The sequence below is a fragment of the Macrotis lagotis genome, chromosome X (genome assembly GCF_037893015.1).
Source record: "Macrotis lagotis isolate mMagLag1 chromosome X, bilby.v1.9.chrom.fasta, whole genome shotgun sequence".
NCBI lineage: Eukaryota > Metazoa > Chordata > Mammalia > Peramelemorphia > Peramelidae > Macrotis > Macrotis lagotis.
Genome location: NC_133666.1, coordinates 342615453 through 342640904, shown reverse-complemented (window position 1 = coordinate 342640904; position 25452 = coordinate 342615453). Strand labels below are relative to the sequence as shown.

General features: G+C 36.5%; 2 protein-coding genes across 6 annotated transcripts in view; one reads left to right on the top strand and one right to left on the bottom strand.

The window, feature by feature from the left end:
• Positions 1–412, bottom strand: part of MTRR (5-methyltetrahydrofolate-homocysteine methyltransferase reductase) — a 51160-nt gene extending 50748 nt beyond the window's left edge. The window contains exon 1 of one of the 4 annotated variants that reach the window (XM_074207258.1): positions 314–412. Coding sequence is in view for 1 of the 4 variants with exons in the window: in XM_074207262.1 (XP_074063363.1) it covers positions 314–329 (16 nt within the window). In the remaining 3 variants the exon portion in view is untranslated. The other 3 variants (XM_074207262.1, XM_074207260.1, XM_074207259.1) reach the window with 3 other exon arrangements.
• FASTKD3 (FAST kinase domains 3) lies at positions 142–23703 on the top strand. Of its 2 annotated transcripts, none has more exons than XM_074207263.1 (7): positions 142–689; positions 1412–2880; positions 5778–5863; positions 7902–8076; positions 9737–9806; positions 10856–10970; positions 17342–23703. In XM_074207263.1, exons 2-7 carry the CDS (start codon positions 1455–1457, stop codon positions 17435–17437), a joined length of 1968 nt encoding a protein of 655 aa, XP_074063364.1. In that variant the 5' UTR covers positions 142–689; positions 1412–1454; the 3' UTR covers positions 17438–23703. The 2 variants fall into 2 exon arrangements, with proteins under 2 accessions (XP_074063364.1, XP_074063365.1); XM_074207264.1 differs by lacking the exon at positions 142–689 and adding an exon at positions 701–1255.
• The last annotated feature ends 1749 nt before the right edge of the window (positions 23704–25452 follow it).

Genomic DNA, 25452 nt, shown 5'->3' with positions numbered 1-25452 from the left:
GAAGGAAGAAGAGATAAAAAAGCAAAGGCAGAACTGTCTGCAGTGGTCACAGGCGACAACTCAGAAAACTACATTTCCCACAAGGCCACGGGAAGGCCACAAGTCCCAGGATTCCTGGCGGCGTCCCCAGCCGCTGCTGCCTGGGGCCCCAAGCTCCCGGGACCCACAGAAGCGCCGTCAATCGGGGCACAACCAGGAGGCTGGCCTACATGTATCCCGCGCGTGACTCGCAGCTGCGCCCTGACCTTCTCTCTCTCTCCCATACAACCTCACCAGGAAACATGTAGGGGACGATCCTGGGCGCCGGCCTCACCTGCCTGCGGCTTCATGCAGCACGCACACTGCCGGCCTCGGAAAGGGCGTCCTGCTCCGCGTGGCTACGGACTGCGCACGCGCCACCGGACTCCAGGCCCGAGACTGCGCACGCGCCACCGAACTCCAGGCCCGAGAGAGCGAGGTTACGGCTGCGTAAACCTGAGGCGCACTGGGATTTATACGCAGTGCCGGAGCCTTCTGGGAAGTGTAGTTCTCCGCGCTGCTTCCTTTTCCGCCTATCGCGGTCCTAGTAGGGGAAGTTGTTCGGGGAAATGCGTGGGAGGGGCCTGAGGGAAAGACGGCCGCAGCGACTTTGCGCATGCGTCAGTGAGGCTGCGCGCAGGCACACGTGCGCGCCGGGACCTTTTTCCTGGGTAAGCGTGGAGTGGCTGCCAAGGGTTAGGGCTTTTGGCTTTTCTGACCTTAAAAAGATGCGATTCCGAACGGTTGTGACAGCGGGTCTCCATGAGGCCGAGCGGCCGTGGCCCCCTGCTCCCCATTCTTCTTCTCCCCCCTTTCCCGCCCTTCTCTCCCGGGCCGCTGTGCTTCCTGCACACTCCGCCCCGCCCCCTTCCCTGAGCAGAAAACCAGCCGCAGCACCTCCTTGATTTTTTCCTCTTCTTTTATTTTTTGCATTGATTTATCAGAAATTGGGTCACTGGAACTTAAGAGAAGATGGGGTGGCATTAATTCATTAAGGCAGCTGTGGTGCAGTGGACGGAGAGGTGGGCCTGGAATCAGGAAAAACAACCTGCCTTTTTTTGCTCAAAAGAAATTTATTAGACAGGATCTGGGACTACAAATACAAATCATGAAGCAGTGCCTTCTCCTTCCCACACTATTATGTGACCGTGGGCAAGCATTTTAGCCTCAATTTCCAATTTCTTATGGCATCTATTTAACAAGCCACATGGAATTGTCACCGGGATCAATTTTCAAGGTACTTTGAAAGTCCTAAAATGCTATTCAGTGTCATTTACTATTAATTATTTCATTTAGACTATATCCAGTTTTATTATGTCATTTTCCCTCTTGCAGAATCCTCATAAAAGTAAAGTGTTTACCATGTGGCTTCATTTTCTTGTTTTTATTCTAGACTGAGCTCAAGATGGGCAGCTGATCCCATTCCATCTTCCCATATGGCCTTGATCACTTTATCCAGGTCCCATTTTTATTCATCCGGTCTTCAGACTTGCAGAATTTTGACGTGTCTGAGAAAATATTTGAACCCTGATAACAAGAAAGGCAAGAAAATCATGTGTTGGGGGTATTTTCCCCTGCAAGGAGAGCAATTCAGAGTCAACTTTCATCATGCATACTGTAGAAAGCATTACTCAGAAAAAAGGAGTAAACCCTGTGGAGTTGGTGGATCTATGCTTTTCCAAATAGCAGCATGGGACAGATTTGAACAAAGTAATGGTTATGTGGATGATCAGAAGTTTTATAAGGAACTAAATAGTTTCACTTCATCTGAACAAGTGTTAAAATTTGTAAGCACATTAGAAACTTTGTCAGATGCTATGGCAGCAGCAGCGTTATATCGAATCTCTGAAGTGGAAGGTGGCCAAAAAATTCCAAAAACAGTTTTGGAGAATGAAACCTTCAGAGCATTATGCTTTCAGTTTGAATATGAATCCACAAATCTTTCAGACACTGGTCTGGTGACTGCTTTGCAAGCTTTGACAGGATTACATGTGGATCCCCAGAGTAAATTACTAGTAAATCTGATGACAGAGTGCCAAAATCGGCTTCAACAGAATCACATGACAATTCATAATCTTTGTATTCTTGGAGAATGTATGATTAAACTTGGGAATCCAAACTGTGCAATGCTAAATGAGATTATACTTCAACTTCAATGTAAAAAATTTCAAGAATGTACTCCTGAGGAGATAGTAGCAATTTATACATTGCTTCAAGCTGCTTTTGGAGAAGTGGTTCCACATCAGGACTTTTTGGATCAGTTAAACAACCTCTCTATCTCATTAGTTTATAAATTTAATCCTAAAATCACAAGTCAGTTACTGAATGTCTTGGTGACTCTCAACCAAATTCGAGCTTTTCCTTTGGTTGTAAAGCTCTTTATACATTCGGTAAGATTTGTCCCTCATTTTACCAATGAAGAGCTAATAAAAGTCTTAGAGGGTTTCATACACTTTGGTTACAGTGACAAATTTTTCACACAAGCTCTGGAGCAACATGTTTCCACATGTTGTTTCATTATGCATGCTGATGCTATCAGCAAAGTCATGCAGTACTGCAGTAAAAATCTGATTCTTTCAAAGCCCATCTTTAATGCAGTGGCAGAAAGTTTTGTTTACCAAACTGAAATATTTTCCCCTGTTCAGATTTCTGAGTTGATTGTACCATTTGGAAAACTCAATTACCTGCCTCCAAATGCTCCACTTTTTTTTAGGAAACTTGAAAATACAATACGAACTCGCTTTAATTATTTTCCTCCTCACATACTGTTGAATCTTCTCCATTCGTGCACTCTCATTGGACGCCACCCTGTCAATTTTATGGCAAAGTTGTTTAGCCCATATTTTCTTCAAAAATTACAAGGTAAGCCATTCACAGATAACAAAAGCCTTGTTAGCTTTTGGTGCAGAAAGGTATGGTTCAGAAAGTTTTAGAAGTGAGCAAAGATTTTGTTTTCTTAAGGTTTTTTGCACTCTTCAGTTTCCATATATGTATCATTTTTCTGTTGAACCTTGGTGTTTAAGACATTTGAGTCTAACTTTCTAATTTTATAGATTTGGAACTTGAAAGAACTTTAAAGACCATGTACTCTCTCATTTTATAGAAAAGAAAATTGAGACCTGAAAGATTATAAGGATTTGCTAAGTCACAGAAGTAGAAAGTAACAGAATCAATAAGTCAGTCAACAAACATTTTATTAAGCACTTAATACATATACCAGTCACTGTCCTAATAAGCACTGGGGACACTAGGAAAGACTATTATTCTAATATGAGAGACAACAGGCATCTAAATGTCCATAAAACTACTTACGTTGCAAATCTTAGGGAGAGGAGACTAGGGTAGTGAAGAGGAAGACTTGGAAAGGATTCTTACTGAAGGTGAGTTATGAGATAGGTTTTAGAAAAATCCAGGAGGATGAAGTGAGGAAGGAGAGCATTCTAGGCATGGGGAGAATAAGTGAAAAGGCATGGACATTCAAAATGAAGTATGTACTAGGAAGAAGGCAGTGTGGCTGGATTGTTGAGTACTTTGAGAGGAATGAAAAGGTAGGAAGGGGCTAGAGTGTGAAGGACTATATTTAAATGCCAAGCTGAGGATTAATAATTAATCTTGGTGAGAGGGAGTCCCTGGAATTTATTAAATAATATGGGTAACATGGTCAAGTATGTGCTTTTATTTTTTATTTTTAGGTTTGTTTTTTTTGTAAGCAATGGAGTTAAGTGACCTGTTTAAGGTCACACAACTATGTAAGTATTATGTGTCTGAGGCCAGATTTGTACTCAGGTCCTCCTGACTCTAGAGCTGGTGGTTTATCCCCTGCCCCACCTAGCTGCCCCCAAATCTGTTCTTTTAGGAAAGTCATTTTGGCAACTGAGTGAAGGAGGATATATTGAATTGGGGAGAAATTTGAGTCAGGGAGACCAGTGAGAAATATATTGCAGTAGGCCAGGCAGAAGGTGATAAGGAATTTGCACCAGAGTGGTTTGTGAGTGGAGAGAAGGGACCAGAGTAGGTAAAAGAAAGGAGTGAAGGTAAGAAAAAGGAATGAAGAAAGACTGAGGTTGTTTATGACTGTGAAGATAGTAATAGGAATATTTGAAAGAACGTTTGTGAGGAAAGAAAATTCTGTTTTGCACATGCTGACTTTGAGATGTCTTGAATATCTAGTTCATATTATCTAAAAAGTAATTGGAGCTACATAACTAAAACTTTAATTAAAAACTAGAATTGAAAGCAGGTCTTCTGATTACAAGTGCAGTATCCTTTTGTCAGCTGAATATGAGGGGTTGTACCATAGTACAGTCTAAAATCCCAGTCTAACATTTAACACAAGTCAATTTCATTTGCATCATCTTATAAAGGCAAATTTAAAAATATTCTAAAGGATGTTATGAGGCATGTCAGGATGGAAGGATTATGTGATCAAGAGGTAAAAGATGTTACAGCCTATTCAAAATAAGTTTTATGTATAGCATGATGATTTTTCACTTAGTGTTAACATTATGCAATATTTCCACATTCTACGTATAATATAGAGTGCATAATACTCCCAGGAAGAGCATCAACCACAGTAACATGTTTTAAAGCTGTTGCATGATGAAATCCATTCATTTATGAGATAAGTTTAATAAACATTAAATGCTGGCTAGATAAAGGCCTTTGCTAGGTACCAGGGATACAAAGACCAAAAAAATAACAGCCTTTGAGGGATTTCTGTTCTGTTTTGGGTAGAGGAAAAAGATTGCATAACAGGTGCCTGGATAAATACTTTACAAAATAGAGAGTAAGGAATACAAAGAAAAACTTAGATCAACTACCCTAAGAAAATTTGAGGTGGGTGATAACATTTAACCAGTGGATTTGGGGAGGTTGTTGGAGAAGGTGACATGGAACTAAGCCATGAAGGCAAAGAGATTTTGAATGGTATAATTGATGAAGGGAAAACTTTAAAGGTAATTTGGCCTTTGTGAATGCACACATATAAGTCATAGTATTTCAAGTTCAGGAAATAGCTATCAAATCTGTTTAGGACAGAATATTTGTTGAATGAAGGTGAGTGGAAAATATGACTGAATCTAGATGGGGAAGTCTTAAGTGACAGGTTAAATGAATTTTACTTTATCCTCTTTGTAACATGGAGTTACTGAATCTTTTTTTGCACAAGGGAGTGAGCAGTGTATTTAAGGCCTACGATTAATGTGTAGATACCACAAAGTAATATGATGTAGGGAAAGGCAATAGGGTGTGGTGGGAAGAGTATTGACTATGGGAGCTGCAGAGATCTGGGTTGGATTTCTACTTTCAAGTTCACTAACTCCATAACCCTTGGACAAGTTTGTTAACCTTTTGGGGCTTTCAGTAAAAGAGATGTAACAATAATCGCAATACCTTCTTCTTGGAGTTGTTTGAAGAAAATGCTTTGCAAACCTTAAAGAACTCTAAACACGAGTTATGATAGACTATTTCTTGTGTGAGGTTGTTCAAATAATATTAGGTATTATAACATTTTAATTAATGAAAATTATGTATAGTGAAATTAATTCTTTCATGACTTTTATTAAAAATAGGAATTTCATTGCTTATTTGAAAGGACAAGCGACTTTGAACTGTTAGGTTTTCTCTTTTTAGCTTTATAAAATGCTCTAGTCATATTTTACATTAAGTGATTGTATATACTTTCATAACTCTCCATTTCTTAGTTTTTACTGTATTAGAACTCCTAAGAATAACTTGACTTTTGATAATTTTTATTTCAGCTCAGGAATTGGATTTAAATAGATCAAGTCTGGCCCAGCTGACCCAACTTTATTTAACAGCAGTTTTGGAGTGTCCCTTTTATAGGGTAAGAAATTTCACTTTATCCCTTGGCAACACATTATCTTATTATAGTATTTTGTTTCCTTACTGATTAAACACTACCTTTTTTTTTAAAATGTCTCTTGCAAGTGTTTTTACTTAAGTTCATTTCCATTTGATTAATTTTTTGAATACAGAAAAAAGTTATAAATGCTCAACCTTCTCCCCATGAAAGCCTTTCTTAACACTTGAGGTCAGTGATTACCACTTCTTAGCCCTTTTCTTCTCTAATCTAAACAGTTTTTTTTTTCTTTCACCATGTCTTGAAAATATTTTGGCTCAGTATTTCTCAATAACTTCAGAGATATCCAGTGGGTATTATATGAATTCTTATATGGTAGTTCTGATCAAGGTTGAATTTCTAGGGTTTCTTTCTGTTTGTTTTGTTACAAATTGTGGACTGATCTACAATGCTTATGAATATATATCCTTGTTAGTTTTCATAGACACATTTCAGGCTGACTCCCTGTCTTCTTCTTAGGTGAAAGTAAATATATGTTCTAAGACATTCAAGGGAGAAATGATTGGAGAACCTCTTCCTTTGAAGAAACACAGCTTACAGAGCTGCCTAGGGAATGCTTAAATGTAGGAACTTTTCAACTCTAAAGCCTCCTTTAGGAAAAATCCCAAACTTTTGAACCATTCATTATTTTCCCCCCAAATATCTCTCCTTTTTGCCTCTTCAACATATCTGAAAACTTGGGGCATCATATATGATTTTCATTATACATACTTGACTTGAGGACATGTTAGGAGTTGTTTCTCTCTCCTAATGTGGCGGAATGGATGCACCTTTAAGAAATGGATATAGAAGTAAAGAAACTGAATTTTTTGACCAACATAGCTAAGTATTCATATTGACACTCTAGCAAGCTGCCACTTTTGAAACTCTTAAGCATTCAGTTAGTTTATAAAACAAAAGAAAATTAGTTAGTGTCATTAATTTGTAGTCATGCTAAAGTAAAATTCAGTTCCATAGGCTTTATTAAGCATTTAACTATATTTAAGGAAACCATAGTGTAAGGTCCTGACAATACAAAGACAGAAATGAGGACCTTACTTTCATTTGCAGACAAGCCTGTTGCAACTGGACCAGAACTGGCCTTTAACTTGGGAATGACTGGAGCTGAACAGAGTAGCTTGCAATCAAAGACACATTGCCACAACCTTGCTGTTAAGGAGAAACCTGAGGCAATGGCAGGGGGAGGGGAGGTCTAATATCTATGATGTTCAATGAACTGTAGCCCTAACAGTGACAGGTAACAATAACAGTGTGACAAGTTTGATTCATAGCAGGACTTAATGCTTATCCAAGCTCAGAGACCACCCAATGCTGATGAGAAACAATTCTGGGATTTTGTTGCAGCAGAGGTCATCCAGAGAATGAGCTCAAAGTGCAAAGGATTATTGTCATGGGAAACTCAGGGCCCCAGCTGTAGGAAACAGGGTATCTTTAGATATCTTGACATAAGTAATCACAAGGTAATTAAGAGAGAGAGAGAGAGAGAGAGAGATTGAGATTGGAAAGGGAAAGAAAGACCAGAAAAAATCTCCATAGAAAATATACAATTTTGGGGGAGGCTAGATGGCTCAGTGGATAAAGCACCAGCCCTAGCTGTGTGGCCTTGGGCAAGCCACTTAACCCCATTTGCCTTGCAAAAAAAAAATATATATATATATATATACACACACACACTATTTTTGCTAATCCTATTCTGATAGGTGACGGTGAAGAGGAAGTAAAGTGTAGATGTAGTACATGTCTTATGTAAAGGAACAGAAATAGGAAATGACAATTGAGGGGAACATCAAACAATATTCCTCAGCTATTATAATTCAGTTAATATTTATTTGGAACTATTGTGGTGCTCATTTTAGTAAAGTATCTCTGCCAATGAACATTTTGCATTTGTCCTGGAAAGTTCACTCTTTTTCAGAGTCATGATACTACTCAAGTTCTTCACTAATTTAAAATGTATTGTTGTTTATTTTATTCATTTCATGTATGCTTCTAATTTTTATAGGGTCCTAAAATGCTTCCACATTATCAAGTGAAATCATTTCTTATTCCACCTTATCTCCTGGAGACCCCCATGGATCTTCAACTTTATAAAACTGTTAGTGTTGGACTAATTGACCTTTTAGAAGGAAAAATATATTTTGCTTCAAGAGTCTCAACATCCTATTGTTACACAGTAGGTAAGCAAAAAATATTTTTATTACCTTTTTGAGATTTTAATAATCCTATTTTATAATAGACTCCATATAGAACTACAATAAACCCAAACTTTCCTCAAGGAACTTCTATCAGAGTGGAGAAAAATAAATATTAAAAAAAAATGAAAAAGATTTTGAGAGAAGGAAAAGAAAACATCAAGCAAATGAATAGTGCTACTTGTCCAATGGGTTCTTTCCTTAAAGCACTTTTCAACCTCCAGAAAGTAGTCTGCAGGGCAGCTAGATGGTGCAGTGGATAGAAGACCAGCCCTGGAGTCAGGAGGACCTGATTTCAAATGTGACCTCAGATACTTAGTAATTACCTAGTGCTGTGACTTTGGGCAAGTCATTTAACCCCCATTACCTTGCAAATCCCTCCCCTCAAAAGAAGGAAATAATAGAGATCAAGAATCCAGTATCGTTTACAGAAAATAGTCTACTTCACATTGTGATATGGAATGGCATGTGCATTATACCATATACTCGTTATGGATACTCGGTTTTTTATGTAGAGATACTCATGGATACTTATACATAGTGGTAGGGAATGTGCAATGTTGCCAGGAAGTGAAGAGGAGAGTTAGGCTTACAGGTATAGTCCTCATAATGTAGTCTGACCACATCTGACATAGAAGCTTGCTTTAGGGTACAGTTGGCAATATAAATCAGAGACTGAATACTACATTTCACAATATTACATTAGATGTGGGTGATAATTATCCAAAGTATATCTGTTGTCATAAGATCATAGATTTAAACGTGGAAGTGACCTCAGAGTCACTGAGTCCTACGTTTCCTATTCACTAAAAGTTCTTCTATAGCAAGCTTTAGAGGCTGGTAAATATACTATGGTAAGTGCCAGTCATAAGAAGTATGCCATTTTGGTTTCTGTGCATTTAATTATTTTCAATTCTCATCTAAAATCTTGTCATGTGGATTGACAACTGACCTCAGAATCAGATAGATTGTTCAGATCATACAATTGAAATGTATTTTACTGGTCTCAGATTGTCATTTTGAAGTAATAGAATGAGGAGAGTTTCTGTACTGGAATTTCTCTGAACCAGTGAAATCAAAGGGCCTTGCTGCCTCACTGGACTTATTTGAGTGTCTCTTATTAGATTTGTAATGGGGAAATAAAAAAAGGATAATATTGAGTTTAAACACAATCCTCAAAACTCAGATACATACTACTTGTTTTGGTGTTGCTAAGTCTGCTTAAACTAGAATAGATAATTTACATTTATAAAGCACTTTAATTTTTGCAAGAAGTTAAATGATTTACCCAGGATCCAACAGTTAAGAGTATCTGAAGTGGTATTCAGATCCAGGTCTTCCAAATCTAGCATCCCATTTCTATGACAGGCTTTCTTTTTGACTTGCACAGAGTTACTTTGTGTTAAAATATTGGAACTTTTAGCAAGAATGTTGATACTCTTTCTTAGATAATATCTTGTTAGACTTTTTTTTAATGGGATCCATATTTTGTAGAATTGACTTAATTAATGTCATATTAATTCATTGATTTTCATCATATTTTTATAGCCTTCAAAAGTACAATTCAAAAGACTAGAAAATAGCACAAATAAAAGATTATTTGAAATTATATATATGAAAATATTTTCCTTTTTCTGTCACACAGATATTGTAATTAAACTAGATGAAGAAGGATTTGTATTGCCTTTTACAAGCGATGAAGATGTGTATAAAAGGTATAGTTTTTTATGTGTAGATTATGTTTTTTTACATGATCAGAATTGTAAAGGCAAATTGCCACATCTTTTCCTTAAAAAGATTCTTGGTACCTTAAGCTTTATGTGATTTTTTTTTTCAAAAAATTACTTAATTTCCTATTAACATATTTTTCTTCCTCAGATCTCAGAAAATCTTTGCAGTATTTGGGGTCTAATGCAGCCCCTTCATTTTATAGATATAGAAATTAAGGTTCCAAATGTTAAATTAATTTGAATAAGGTCACAGTTAATGATGAGCTGTGATTGTAAGGCAATACTTTTGATTCCTCTATTTTCTTTAGACTTGCTTAATAGCTACCCTATTTTTACCATCACAGTAGTAAAAGCCACTACACATTAAAGAATGTTACTTAAAATCATTAATCATGTTGAACACTATAAGGCTGTAAGTTATCAAAGACAAAAAATGGAAGTCCAAAGAATTCTTCAAGAAACTTGAATTCTAAAGTCATGATGATATATTTTCAAAATACTATTATAGTAACATCTAAATAAATAAATAAACTGGCAATTTAATATGCTTAAATAATGAATGCTGATGACTATCTGATAAAAATTTGGGGGGTTACAATCCCCAGGGGGTAGAGCATCAGACTGGAGTCCAAAAGACCTGAGTTCAAAGCTACTTCAGATACTAAGTAGTGGTAGGACCCTGGGGAAAGGCACATTTCCTGTTTGCTTTAGATTTCTCAACTGTAAGATGGGGATAATAATAGCACCTAATTCCCAATATGGTTATGAGGATTAAATGAGATCTTGAAAGTGCTTAGGCAGTACATAGGAAGAACTGCATAAATGTTTACTATTATTATTGCTTATGATATGTTAAAAATGTGTTTATTCCAGCTTAACTTTTGGTGACATAAGATCTCACATAGGTTTTGAGCTTATATTCCACTACATTTATAAAATGATATTTTTATTTAATTGTGATTGAAATCTGTAGTATTATAAACAATCAATTGGTATTTTAAAAAAGTTAACTATCTTATTCATTTGTTGTACAGATTAGCACTTTGCATTGATGATCCCAAAAGATTTTGTTTGAATAGCCACAACTTACTAGGAAAAGAAGTTATTAAACAGAGACACCTACGATTACTTGGTTATGAGGTTATACAGGTATGATTTAACATTTTTACCACAAAAAAGTTTTCTTAATTTAAGATTATATTATTGAAAACATTAAATGGAAATCCCTAGTGGCTTATAAAAGTCACTTCATATTAGTTTTAGATAATATACATATAGCTATATGATACAGATAATAGTTTTAGATAAATACAGATGAAATGTTATTTATGAACATTATGCAAATTGAATTTTTGTTGAATTACATTTTCCCCTTGATTTTCTTATACTCTTATGGAAATCTTTTCATAGCTGAATAATTTTTACATGTGAAAATTCTGTTGGCTATTAATATTGTATTTTTCCCCAGCATTTAAATAGTGGAAGAGAAAATGACCCCTACATTTGAACTTTTTATGTTCTGAATAATTCTCTCAATTTATCATTTTCTTGTAAACAACATATTGTAGGATTCTGGTTTTTAATCCATTCTGCTATCTGCCTCAGTTTTATAGGAGAGTACATCCCATTCACATTTACGGTAAAGATTACAAATTCTGTATTTCCCTCCATGCTATCTTTCTCTGTTTGTACTTTTCTCTTTCCTTTCCTCTTATTCCTCTTCACCAATATTTTTGGCTCCCTTTCCCCTTTAACTTTTCTTTTTAATTTTAACTTTAAGTTTACTTTCACTTTTCCCTTCACCTTCATTTTTATCTGTCACTTCTTCCCTTTTCTTTCCCTTTACCCCCTACTTCCCTGTAGTGTAGGATAGATTTTTAAACCCACTTAGGGTTTAAACCACTTATGTTATTTTCTCTCTGGGCCAAATCAATTGAGTGGGATTTGTTCAATATTCACAGCCTCTCTTCTTTCCCTCTATTTTAATAGGTCTTTGTGCCTTTTCACCTGGTTTTATTCATTCACTAATGTCTAGCCTTCTTCTAGTATAGACCTTTTTATGTGTTCATTGTTTTAACCTATCTTGAATTTAATGCCCCTTTGTCAAAATATACTCCTTTTATCTGACTTGATTGAAGTACTATTTTCAAAGGTTGATTGAGTGATAAGCAGCATTGCCCCATAGTCATTAAATACTCTCCCCTCTTCTGTTTCATTAGAAACTTACTTCTCAAGAGTCATGAATCACATCACATTATAATCACTTTATTCCTTACCTCCTTTTCAAGTACCCTCCAGGAACACACATTCCTCTTGAGCCAAAGCATCATGCAACACCAAATCATTTCAAGAACCATTTATTTACTCTACTTCCCCCAATACTACCTTCACTTGTAGCCAAAATATCAAGCAAAGCAAAGTCTTTTCGTGATGTTTTCATGTTCAGTCTTCCATTCTTTGTAGTATTCAGCTCTCTCCAACCAAAGTATGGAAAAAACTCTCTCCCTCTGTCCCCTTAGCATCCCAGACATAGTACTAAAACCTCTATGAATTAGAAGAGATCACTTCCTACTCTCTTTATGTCCAACCCTTCTTAGTAAGCTCCCACCTTCTGTCCCTAACTCTGTGTATCTAGGAAAGTCAAGTCACTTTTGATTTAATTATGTATAGAGCCGCTAAGTACTCCAGGTATTGGGACACCCTGAAGGTCTCTTAAGAACTTTAAAATTTATAATAAGGCATGGGAGACCTTGGCACAGGACTGCATTGCTTAGGGTGCCCTTATCAGAGAAAGTGCTGAGCTCTATGAGCAAGGCAAAATAAAAGTAGCTCAAAGGAAAATGTGAGGTACATAAGTTTATACACCCCAGGTTTTCACCTGGACTGTTTGAGCATGAGTTGTGGTAGAACATTCTGAGCTTTGCATTGTAATTTGTCTCAAACGTAAATGTTATTATTTTGGTCTTCTTTGATGGAAGGAAAAGAACCAACCATACCCACATCCTCTAAGTACAAACTCTTCAACTATATTCAACACTTTAACTCTCTTAAGAGAAATACAATTCGCAAGAGTCACAAGTGTTATTTTCCCTTGTAGTGTTGTATGCAATTTAATGTTCTTGACTTTCATTTTTTTTCTTTTCATGTATCTCTTGAGTCTTGTATTTGAAGATCATATTTTCTGTTTAATTCTAGTCTTTTTATCAAAAAATTTTGAAAGTTCTCTTTCACTGAACATCCATCTTTTTCCCTGACCGAATATGCTGAATTTTGCAGGGTGGTGAATTCTTGGTTATAATTCAAGGTCCTTTTCCCCCTGAAATATATTTCAGGCCTTCTGGTCCTTTAATGTAGAAACTGATAATTCCTGTGTAATTCTTATTGTACTTCTTTTGTATTTAAGTTGTTTCTCCTTTGACTGCTTACAGTATTTTCCTCATTTATTTGAGAATTCTAGAATTTGGCTATGATCTTCCTTGGAGTTTTTATCCTGGGAGATTCTTTCTGGAGGTGATCTGTGTATTCTTTTAAGCATATTTTGTCTTCTTGATCTAGTATATTGGGACAATTTTCTCTGATAATTTCCTGAAAGATATTTTCCAGACTTTCTTTTTTTAATCTAGGCTTTCTGGTAGACCAATAATTCATAATTATCTCTTCTGTATCTATTTTCCGGTCATTTGCTTTTCCTAAAAAGTATTTTATGTTTTCATCAATTTTTTTTATCAGCCTTTTGATTTTGTTTGATGGAATCATTCATTTCTATCTGACCAACTCTAATTTCTTAGCTTTTTATTTTTTCAGTTAGTTTCCTTTTCCAGTTAATTAATTTTACTTTTGGCTGAGTTGCATTCCACTTCCAATTGGTTGGTTTTATTTTTTGAAGAGTTGCATTCTTTTTCCAGTTGGTTATTTTTTCTTTTAAGGGAGTTGATTTCTTTAGTCAATTTTTCATAATTTTCCTGCATGACTCTCATTTCTTTGGGGTTTTTTTAGATTTTTCAAGGCAATGGGGTTAAAATGGAATTAAGTAGCTTGCCCAAGGTCACACAGCTAGGTAATTATTGTCTGAGGCCAGATTTGAACTCAGGTACTCCTGACTCCAAGGCCAGTGCTCTATCCACTGCGCCACCTAGCTGCCCCATGACTCTCATTTCTTTTTTCATTTTTCTACTTCTTCTATTCTTTGTTTTTTTAATTCTTTTTCTTCTCCTTTTTTTTTTTTTTTTTGCAAGGGAATGGGGTTAAGTGACTTGCCCAAGGTTATGCAGCTAGGTAATTATTAATCAGGGCTGGTGCTCTATTAAGCTCTTTTTTTGAAGTTTTGGATTTGAGTCCAGTTCATCTCTATCCATAAATAGCTTTCTATGATTAGTGCTCTTTTAGTTTTTTTCTCATTTTGATTGTTGAGCTCTGCTCCTGGGATGTAGGAGTATACTCCCAAGCTTTTTGTGCTGGGGCTAGGGTCTGATCCCTGGCTTATCCTTGGCCAAGAGATTGCCTGTGCAGCCCAAGCATTGCCTCTGCAGAGATTTGTTTCCTCCTTTATGTCAAGGCTTAGTCTGTGCAGTGGTTTGTTCTCAACTCAGTCTTCTCTTTTGCTCCAGTGTTCCCAGGATTCATACTTTGTCAGAGGTTGGGACTTTTCCTGCTGGCTTGCTATATAGGTGCAGGGACCTGTGCTCATGTCTAGCTGCCCGGACCTGGGCTGCACTGTGGCTAGAAGCCTCTTATTGATTTTCCTGCTCTCCAACCTATCTAGACTTTACTTTCCTCTTTTCCCCAGAGACAGACCTTCACTGAAGATCCCCAAGATATCTATAGTTGAAAACTTGTTTCAGTCTTTTTTCTTTTGGTGGGACCTGTAGCTTTAATGCCTCTGTAGAGGCTTCATTTAATGTTGTGTAAAGAAAAGCTCTGGGAACATGCCAGCTAATGCCACCTTTTTAGTTCCACCCCAGAAGTCTCTATCACTTTTTTAAATGTTAGAATTTTCACATATAGAGATTTATAAAAGTAAAGTTAATACTAGTATTATCTATACCATCATCTTTTCCACTTCAGAATTTAACTATAGAGAGTGTTTGAAATCTATGCAATACTAGGTTTTTTCTATATTTCTGAAATTAATTGAAACTAAGTACAGCTATTAAACCTTAACACCCCCCCCCCCCACTTAATATGTACAGCCATGCTATTTTTTTGTTTTAGGTTTTTGCAAGGCAATGGGGTTAAGTGACTTGCCCAAGACCACACAGCTAGGTAATTATTAAGTGTCTGAGGCTGGATTTGAACTCAGGTACTCCTGACTCCAGGGCCGGTGCTCTTTCCACTGTGCCACCTAGCCGCCCCCATGCTATTTTTTAAAAAACATTTTATAAGAACTAGCCAATAATATCCTGTATGTTTGTACTATAAACTCATTGATGAAGGTCAATACCTGGTTACTGAAATATAGACTAGAGTAGGATTCTGACCTTTTTTAAGATTGTCATTAATAGAGCCTCGTAACTAATTTCTCTACATCTTTCCATTCTTTTCATTCCAGATTTGTCTTCCTAAAATACTTTCTGTTATGTTATCATTACCCATAAAAGGAGGATAACTTATATTAAGTCACATTTAAACAGTATGAAATACTTTGCAGAAATAGGTTCTTCAGTTTGTCTTCAAGGTGCTCTACAGTCAGACCCTGACCTGACTTTCCAGTCCTATCTTGCACTTATTGATCTTTCCTCAATATCTAATTCATCTTAGCTTTACTTATTGTTCCCCTTTGTTCTCCCTCATATCTCAAGCTCATCTGTGCCTGCAGTGATCTCCTTGCTCAGCTCTGACTCATAGGGACCCCTGCTTCTTTCGAAGAACAACTCAAGCAAATTCCTAAAATAAATCTCTTCCTGGTCCTTCAGATGTTAGTGATCCCCCTCACCCCAAAAATTACTTTTAATTTCCTCTGTATAGTGTGTGTGTGTGTGTGTGTGTGTGTGTGAGAGAGAGAGAGAGAGAGAGACAGACAGACAGACAGACAGACTATCTGTGTGTCTGTTCTCAGAGCCAAGAAGACTTGGATTTTTCTGTCCAATCTCAGGCATGTCCTAATCATGTGACTCTAGGCAAGCATCTTTCAATGCTCAGGCAACTCTTTAAGACAGTAAATTGCAGAAAAGTTACTGACCTCTACTGGTAGAGACCATTTCCTTATTCTAATGGATCCAAACCATAAGTTCTAACCTAGCCATTTCTCAGTCCCTGATGTCCTTGCCTTCTATTGTAGAACATAAATGTCTGGGGAAAAGGGTGGCTGTTTTTTTTTTGTCTTTATCCCTCCCCCCCCCCCCCCCAGTACCTGGTATCTTAATGGTTGCTTTAAAAATACCTATTGAATTGATTTAAGCATATTAGTCTTCTCAATACCTCAGAATTTTACTTGGAAAGTACATGCTGTCCTTCTAAATCCAGTGCCCACCTGAACTTATGTCCTTCCTTCTGTTTGCATATCTAAATTTCTTTGTCCTTCAAGTTCCTCATCAGTTTCCACTAAGCTTTTTTGATCAAACCAGAACAAAATGATCTCTCCTTCCTCTCAATTCCTTTAATTTTGTCTTTTGTTATTATTTTTATGTATTTAAGTCTTGCATTCACAACTAATTGTAAATTTCCTGAAGGGGCCATATTTTATATTTAAAACTCCCATATCATATAATGGCCAAATACATCAAATAACAAGCTTTATTAATCACAGTGATATGTAGAGCACTCTGCCAAGTACTGAGAATGAAACAATCCCTACTGGCAGAGTGCTTAATGTAACAAGAGTAGAAAACAACAAGTACATACATAAATCTTTATAATATAAATTTAAAATGATTAATAGAAAAATTTATTCAAAATTTCTAAATACTAGGTAGTTTGGGAAGGAAGGTTCAAGCAATTGTTAGCATCAGGAAATATTTCATTTGGATGATGCTTTGAGCTGCATTGTAAAGGAAAGAAAGGAATTCTTTTAAGGAACAAGTGGGGAGAGAATCCCTTCCAAACATTGGGTGAGCCATTACAAAGATGCAGAGATGGGAGATGAGGAACAGAGAGAAACCAGTTTAACTAAATCACAGAATGAAGGAGGGGAAGTATGATAGTGGAAAGAATATGTTGGAACTAGGTTTTGAAAAACTTTGAAAACTAAACAGGCTTTGTTCCTAGAGATATTTAGAAGCCACTGGAGTTGATTGAGTTAGGAGCTGCATGGAAAATTACTTTGGCAGTGGTGTCTATTATGGATTAAAGTGGTAAGGCACTTGAAAGAGGAATATTTAATTGGGCTGTTTAATAAATAAGGTGAGGTAGTAATGAGAACCTGAAATAAAGGGGTAGCTCTGTAATTGGAAAGAAGGAGACATTTAACAGTAAATATTGATTACTAATATCTAAAAGCAATGCTAGTTGAATTCTGTCACATATTCTCCTATTGGATTATTTTTGACCAAATATTTATTTTTCTAAATTTATTTTTCTAACAGATTCCATACCATGAAGTTGACATTCTCCGGTCAAGATGCGAAGTAGTGAAATATTTAAAGAAAAAATTATTCCCTCACAGCTATAGTTTGCATTGATGAAAACATTAGAAAATTGATTTTGAACTTGAAGTAGTCAAAGAGTTTGCATCCTGGTGGTGGTTAGTATGAACACCCCCCCACACACACACACACACACACACACATACACACAGCAAAAGCCCCAACAATTTGTGAATTTTTCTGAGCCAATTTATTAAAGTTAATATTTAGCAACAGTTCACCATGTCCTAAGGCTGCAAGACTTTTTCTTGTTGCCACAGTGTGGCTTGACTGAGGTTATAGATGTTCATTTATGTCCTATGTTGACTTTTTAAAAATAAATTAAAGAAGTATAATGAAAATTATACTATTTTGCTTTTGTGTTTGGAGTACTAGGGTCCTTGTTACTTAGCTAGGCCTAGTTTGCCCCTAAAAGGGAATCTTTCCCTGAGGCCAGTTGTTTAGGGCATAAATTGGCCAGTCCACTAGGAGTTAGTGACCCTCATATTTGATGAAATCCATGTAAGACAACACTTTTGACTGGAAGCAGTTCATTATGAAGAGGGTCAAGGGGAACTACATCTACCTGAACATGTACTTTATCTTTGCTGAGTAGCTTCTATGATGTGTCCTAGAATATATTCATGGTATTCTGATTAGAGAGGATGTTTAGTCTTTAAGTAGGTTTTATCATTTAGGAAATTCCACTCCCCAAGAAGGATGAAATCTAAAAAAGACCATCAAATATGGCAAGTAAGAGATTAGTGGTAACTTCTGAGAGAACAGTTTCAGTTGATTAATGATTAGCAGCCATATTACAAAAGGCTAAGATGTGAGTGGGGGGGGGAATGTAAGCAGTGTCAACTTTTCAGGGTGTTTAGCTAAGAAAGGAGAGATTTACAATGATAGTTTAAGAGTATGGTAGCACTTGATAAAGCTTTATTTTTTTTTTTTAGAATGGAAGTGGGAACAGTTTTGAAAGCACGAGAGACTAGATAGTAAACAAGTGGGGAAGAAGGTAATTGAGGATAACAATGTGATGGAGAGTGAGAGAGGGAATGGGATCAAGCATACATGTAGAAGGTTTGTCCTGGTCAACACAGGGTCATTTCTTCCTCAGAAAGAGGAGAAAATAGGAGATGAAGCCAGGAGGTTTTGGAATGGAAGAAGAGAGCATATAGTAAATGGGCTGAAATGTTCTTCTTAGTAAAAATATAAATTAAAGGAAGAAGATAGACTTGAAGAGGGCAGAGGTTTGGAATAACTTCTCGGGTTAATCAATTGAAGTAGAATAAAAGCTGAATTAAGCCACCTGTGGAGGGTAGATAATATCAATGTGTAATGTATCCAGTCAGCACAATTGTGGGATTTCCTTTCTCTGAACTTAGCTGCTCATTAGTAGGAGGCAAATGGTGGCATTAATCCAGAGCTGAGGTTTGGCAAAAGAAGAGCAATGACAGGACAAGAGAGCAAGGGAGTCAATACTCCAGGGAGAGTATAATCTTGAAATGGCTCAATATGGAGTAGAGGAAGAGGTGTATAGTGAAGAGAAATTTGTTTACTATGGAATGAGAATTTCAGTGCTTACAATGGAAAGGATCAATAAGGTTAGATTGGGATATGGCTAGAGGGAGGTAGAGGAGAATGCATGGTAAATGAGGAAGGGGTGGGGAATTTATTTCTAATCAGCCACTGACTAAGTACTATATATATAGGAAGAGAAACCTTTAGAGTAATACTAAGTAGCAGATTGGAAGGGAAGCTCAGAGTTTCCCGAAAGGTTTTAGTTGGGGCCTAGATCTCTACCTTTACCTGGGAGGCCAGTGAAGCAGGGAGAGGTATTAGAGGAAAGGAGAGGCTGATGGACCCTTGAATTGTCAAGAGGTTATGAGTTGCCAGTTCCAGTCTGGGTTTGGGTTATATAGTCAGACCCACAGTTTCTTATAAACCACAAGAAAATCAACTAACACATTGATAGGGCATGTAGCATTCTATATCAAAGTTCACTACCTGTGTTTAATAAAGGAAATTTTTTTATTGTGACAAATTTTTAATGGTGATGCCTGTAGTATCACCACCACATTCTTGCTTGAAGGAATATCAACAATATTCATTAATTTTTTTCCAGAAAGGAAAGTTATTATTTAATATTCATAATACTTTGAACAAATGGACCATAATTTGTTTATAAAATAAATGAAACATTATTAAAAAATTAATGGTGTATGTTCAATACCTTAATTTTAGGATTAAAAAGAGGCTGCATACAATTTATAAAGCTGAATCCATCTAAATAGAACTATATAAGAAAAACTGGATACATTCTTTCAAAACACTTAGCAAGATAAAGCATCCTATTATTCTTTATAAACAGCAGGTGGTGCTGTTGTTTGAAAGTTGACCCACTGAGTATCATAATTATGTCATATCATAGATCAGGCACCAGAGAATTATAGATGCATTTTTAAAAATCATATCCTATTGATTCAAAAATTTAAAGCTATGCCCCATTGTTTCACATTTATTTTAAGTTGGAAGAAAATCCACCTAGGTATAAATTGTTCTGGTTAAACAACTTCTCAGGGACACATGCTAGGAAGTGTCAAGTGTCTGAGGTTGGATTTGAACTTGGATCCTCCTGACTCCACGGCCTATGCTCTAACCATTGTGCTATCTATCTGCCCTATTTTTTAACTCTTTCAGGCATAAAATTTAAATTTATTTGAAATCTAGAATGAACCCTTCTAATTAGTCTACATATATACTGACATAGTTCTAGAATCCATATTTTGAGAAGAATATTGCAAACTGGAGTATGTCCCGAGGGGGGTGACCGGGATGGTTTAAAGGACCTCATAAGCAGAACATCATAATTCTCATATTACAGATGAGAAAGCTGAAGCTGTGAGAGGTGAAATTATTGGCCCAAAATTACAGATAGAGCAAAGCTGATATTTGAATTTAAGTCTTCTGACTTCAATAAATCACTGCTTTTCCTGATGTACTATCATGATTGTAATAAATGTTTGTTTAAAGAACTCAGGATTTATGTCCTTCAGTAAACTTAGAGGAACATGATAGCCATATTCATTTAGCCATTTTTCTCTTAAGTTAGAAATGATCACTGAGTCATAGTTGTACATAGTTTTTTTTTTAATGTAATATCATACTCTTTGTATTACATTTAAGGTATTTCAAGATAGAACTTGAGACTTGAAATCAAAAAGATCTGAATTTGAATCCTGCCTTAAACACTTAGTAAATATGTGACCTTGAAAAAGTAACTTAATGTCTCTCAGCTCCAACTCCCTCAACTGTATAATGGGGATGATAATCATTACCCCTACCTTACAAGGTTATTATGAGGATCAAAAAAGCAAGTTGCAAACATTAAATCACTAAATAACTTGACCATTTGCATATTTGTCATTTCACTTAGATTGTAAGTTCCTTTAGGTAGAATATGAATTATATTTATCTTTCTAGTACTTCTCAGTACCTAACAAAAATCCCTTGCACTTGGTAGGTGCAAAATGTTACTTAAATGATTGAATGAAACAAGGTAAACTCTTAGACAGTTGAAAGAAAATGTCTGAATGCTTTTTAAAAAAAATTTCCAATTGGTTTTATAAAACTTAGTTAACATGAAACTTTCTTTGCCTATAAAACACAGTTGCTGACTCCTTTTTTTCTGTTCCTGAGATAATGAAGCTGTCAGATTTTATATTTCACTAAAAAATTTGGGCAAATCTAATGCATTATGGTTATTTATACAAATAATATGCCTGATCTTTAAAACCTTTTTACCAATTAAAAATAAGTTCCAATGCCAAAGTTATTATTACCTAGAATGTGAGTAGGATGAAACATGAATAGGTGGAAAGAAGAGTAATAACCCTTTTGAGCTCTCACAACCTTCTTGTTACTATATAAAACATCTAAAAGGAATGTGATTTTACAAAATCACACAGGATATGTAATGCACATTTTTGGAGGTATTTTGCAAAACTGAGAATTCTTTGTTACTTGAAACTTTTAATGATAAAATATCTTCAAACAATCCTGAGATTTATTTTTTTTAATTCTGAGATTTCTAACCCCTACTTAGTACAATATCTGACTTATTAGTAAATCCTTATTGATTGTCTGATTTTACTTCTGCCCTCTCAAAATCAGTAAAAATGATAAAAGATAGAATTAATGTGTATCATATGTTTTGTAATCAAATTATATTATGGTCCATTTGTTCAAAGTATTATTAATCCTTATAGAAAGATGGGTACATTAATGAATTATTGGGGTAAATAACTATGAATTGGGATAATTGTTCTGCAAAGCAATTTGGAATTTTGCAAATATGCCTGACAACTCAGAAGATTCCATATACTTCAAGGAGGTCATTAACAAAAGAAGCTCTATATAAACCAAAATATTTATAACAACATTCTTTTTTTTTAATGGTAGAAAAAACTAGATGCCTGTCACTTGGGGCATGGCTGAACACACTAAATATAGGAATATTTGAAATATTAATATGCTGTAAGAAATGAAACATGATGAATACAGATAAACATGAACTTAAAATGAACTGATGAAAGAGAATAGAGGAAATCCAAGATTACTGCAAAGCAATAAATCATTTAAGTTTACAGGCTGAGAAAGAGTGGGTTGGAGTCCAGAATTAAAGAAGCCATAGAAGATGGGATAGACTTATTCAAAAAGTAGGAAACATGCAGTAACTGAAAGAATTTAAACAACTCATCTAAATGACTGGAATCTGGGATGTGGACAGCCAAGGCTTTGCCATTAATTCAGTAATGCTGTTACAGACCACCAAGTATTCCTCTTCCCATGTATGTGTAGGGCAGGGTGGTGGTTAATGTGTGGGTATCTGTTTCCCCTTGTTCAAAGAAAGATGTAGTATGGGATTGGGCAGTGTGTTACTTGCTCCTGAATGGAATATATCACCAGTCAATGAGCATTATTAAGCACCTACTATGTGCCAGTCACTGCTAATTGCTGGGATTACAAAGAAAAGTAAATGATAGTCCTCAAATTCCTCACAGTCTAATGTAGCATACAATATGCATTAGACTATTTTAAAATCAAACTTTCTATGGGATAAATTGGAAATAACAAAGGTTACTAAGAGGTAAAAGGAAGTCATTCTAATATGACCAAGTATAAGGCTTGAGGGCCCTTTGGAAAAAGGGTGAGGAAGGGTTGATATCATCCTGATGGCCTTTTAACACCACCTCCACAGAACTGTGAGACTGATGGAAAGGCAGACAAGGATTTCCAGAGTCACTAGTCATGTGACTCTTTAAAAGTGTAATCACTTAATTTGGCACCTAATCACTTACAACTGGCCTAAGGAGGTATTTATTTAAATGGGAAATAATATTGCCAAAAGCAGCAGTAGAAGCAATCTGGCTCTCCTTAGAGAAGCATAGAGGGAGAAGCCTGAGGCAATGAGGGAGAAGCTGCTTCCGTGCCCTTGGGTGTTGGCTAAAGTAGAGATGCAACCACTGTCAACTTTTGAGGAAGTTTCAGCAAATATCTGGTTAGGAGCCCTGAAGTTGGTCAGAAAGAGGGTGTAGTCACAAGATGAGGCAATGGAGGTGTTGAGTGGAACCAGGGCTGAATTTGGGGTCAGTCTACATGAGTTCAAATCCTTATTTTACTACACTGACATTAGGTAAGCCATCTAATTACAGTATTTCCCCATGTATAAGACACACCTTAATTTGGGGGCCTGAAATTTGGAAAAAATTGTATTACACAAAGTTATTGAACTCAAATTTTATTCCCATCCATTAGCTGCTTGTCCTCATCTGTGTTTGATGATTGTCAAATGACTGTCTCAGGAGAGGCTCTGACTCTTTCCTGCCTGTGCAGGAAATCTAGGGTTGACCACAAGCACTCCCTGGGCAAGTCTGGTGTGTGGACACATGCTTAGTCCATTCTGTTTCATGAACCTGAAGCACTAGTAATCAATCACTTCTTTTTCAACAGCAATTCTTCTGGCCTCCTGCTTGAACCATCTTTGTAGAAACAGGAATCCCAATGGCCATTTGCTCTTCAGTCCATTTCTTCAGTTCCCTCTCTAACTCAGGCCATTTGACTGACTTGCCTCTCATGGCCTTCTTCTGCCAGCCAGGGTGTTTTCAGTAGGGTTTCTTCCCGTAGCCAGTCTCAGATTGTTCTTTCAGTTGGAGGAGGACCAAACTGACCAGCATGATTTCCATTCACTTTTGCAAACTGGATCACTTTGACTTGAATTCAACACTATGAACATCTTTTCTGAGCCATTTCTGGGCAGAACATGGCAAAATGTAACCTAATATAGTGGTAAAAAAAATGTGAATCAATGAATGCAAAGACAACAAGCACAAAAAAGTTGGAAATACAAGTAAAAAAACTACCAACTAATGTATATGATTGCTCCCAGTTTTTAGAAGCCAAATTTTTTTGAAAAAGGAGAATGACAAACTAAAGAGGTAGGAGATCCACTGAGAACAGGAGCTGACTCTGTTGTTCAGTGTGTATGTCACTGGGCTACCAATTGACAAGGCAGATTTTTGTGAAGACCTTGACTGGCATGGCCATCACCTTGAAGTTGAATCCAGTGATACCACTAAATATGTCTAAGGCAAAGGTCCAGGATAAAGAGGGAATCCCTCCAGATCAGCAGAGATTGAGCTTTGCTGAAAAGTAGCTAGAAAATGGGCACACTGCCTAATTGCAACATCCAGTAAGAATACACCCTGTACTTGGTCCTGCCCTTGAGAGGAGGTGTCTAAATTCCCTCCAGTTTCTTTCAAGCTTTTGACTTCTACTGCACTTTTCTTTCAAATAAAGTTATTTCATTCCTCCCCCCTCCCCCAAAAAAGCTCCCCCTCCACCTCCACCTTTGTAACCCTAGGGCTCTTCAACTGATCTAGGTTATAAAATGGTTTTTGTACTACAGACTTCCCCTGGATACTCTGGTTTGTCAATGCCAGTAAAAGTACAGTGTTCGGAATCCAGTGTTTACAATCTCTTATGATCTAGATTTCCATTATTATAACTTTAAATTTACATGGGGGTGGGGAGTGTCAGTCATTTAACCCATGTAGACACCATTTTCCCCCATTCTATAAAATAAGCCTAGGTTTTAGAATTTGATGGGACCTTAAAGATAATGAATCCTCTCCTATAGATAAAGAAGCATCTAGAGGAGTTTAATTACTTTCCCAAAGTCACAGGGGGGTAATTCTGAGTAGGAGAACTTGAATAGGAATCCAAGTTTAATCCAAGCACCAAATCCAGTTCTCTCTCACTACACCACACAAATTGAGGGTGAATTAGATAATCTCCGACCTTTTACAACTCTATTTACTATAATTCTAGGTCATCTTAGAGATAGATGCAATCAATAGTCCATGGAATCCACTACTTGGCAAAAAAGGGAAGAAAAAAAGGGGAGAATTTTGTCAGCCAAAAGATATATTGTAATCTTTTTCCTTTTTTCTGAATTAAGATACAAATGTAGTTCTTTCTTTTCTCTGCATTGTTCCTTAGTAAGCCACATACAAGCAAGGAATGTACCTAAGCAAATAGGCACTCTGATAATAGTTAATCTTTTAATGCTGTTAAGTCTTCTCTATTTTTATTGACTTTGTATTAGTCTCTATGTAATTTTATCTAATCTAGTGTTTCCAAATTATCTCACCTGGTTTTCCTAGTTATACATCATAGATTCCTTAAGACTACCTTGAGTTAACAAAGACCCTAACTCTCAGGCAAGCTAACATCAGTTAAGATGTTATGTTTAACCTTAATTTAAGAAATTATAGTTAATCAAAAACTCTCCATCCCTCATGCACGCTCCGGAATACAATCTTATGCTATGCATTGACATCCTTAGTTTCTCTCTGGTACCTCTCAGTCCTGCCCCTTATTCCATAGCAGCCCCTAACTCCTCCCAGTCCTGCTTCTGACTCTTCCCAATCCTGCCCTAACTCCTCCTGGTCCCTCTTCTTGCTCTTTGAAAAAGCCTCCCTTCCCTCTCTGGAGTGGATCAGCTGCAC

Coding starts and splice junctions, on each gene's coding strand:
- FASTKD3 (XM_074207263.1), top strand. CDS start 1,455: ATGGCCTTGATCACTTTATCCAGGTCCCATTTTTATTCATCCGGTCTT. Junction 2,881..5,777: donor TTTTCTTCAAAAATTACAAG/GTAAGCCATTCA, acceptor TTTTTATTTCAG/CTCAGGAATTGGATTTAAAT. Junction 8,077..9,736: donor ATCCTATTGTTACACAGTAG/GTAAGCAAAAAA, acceptor TCTGTCACACAG/ATATTGTAATTAAACTAGAT.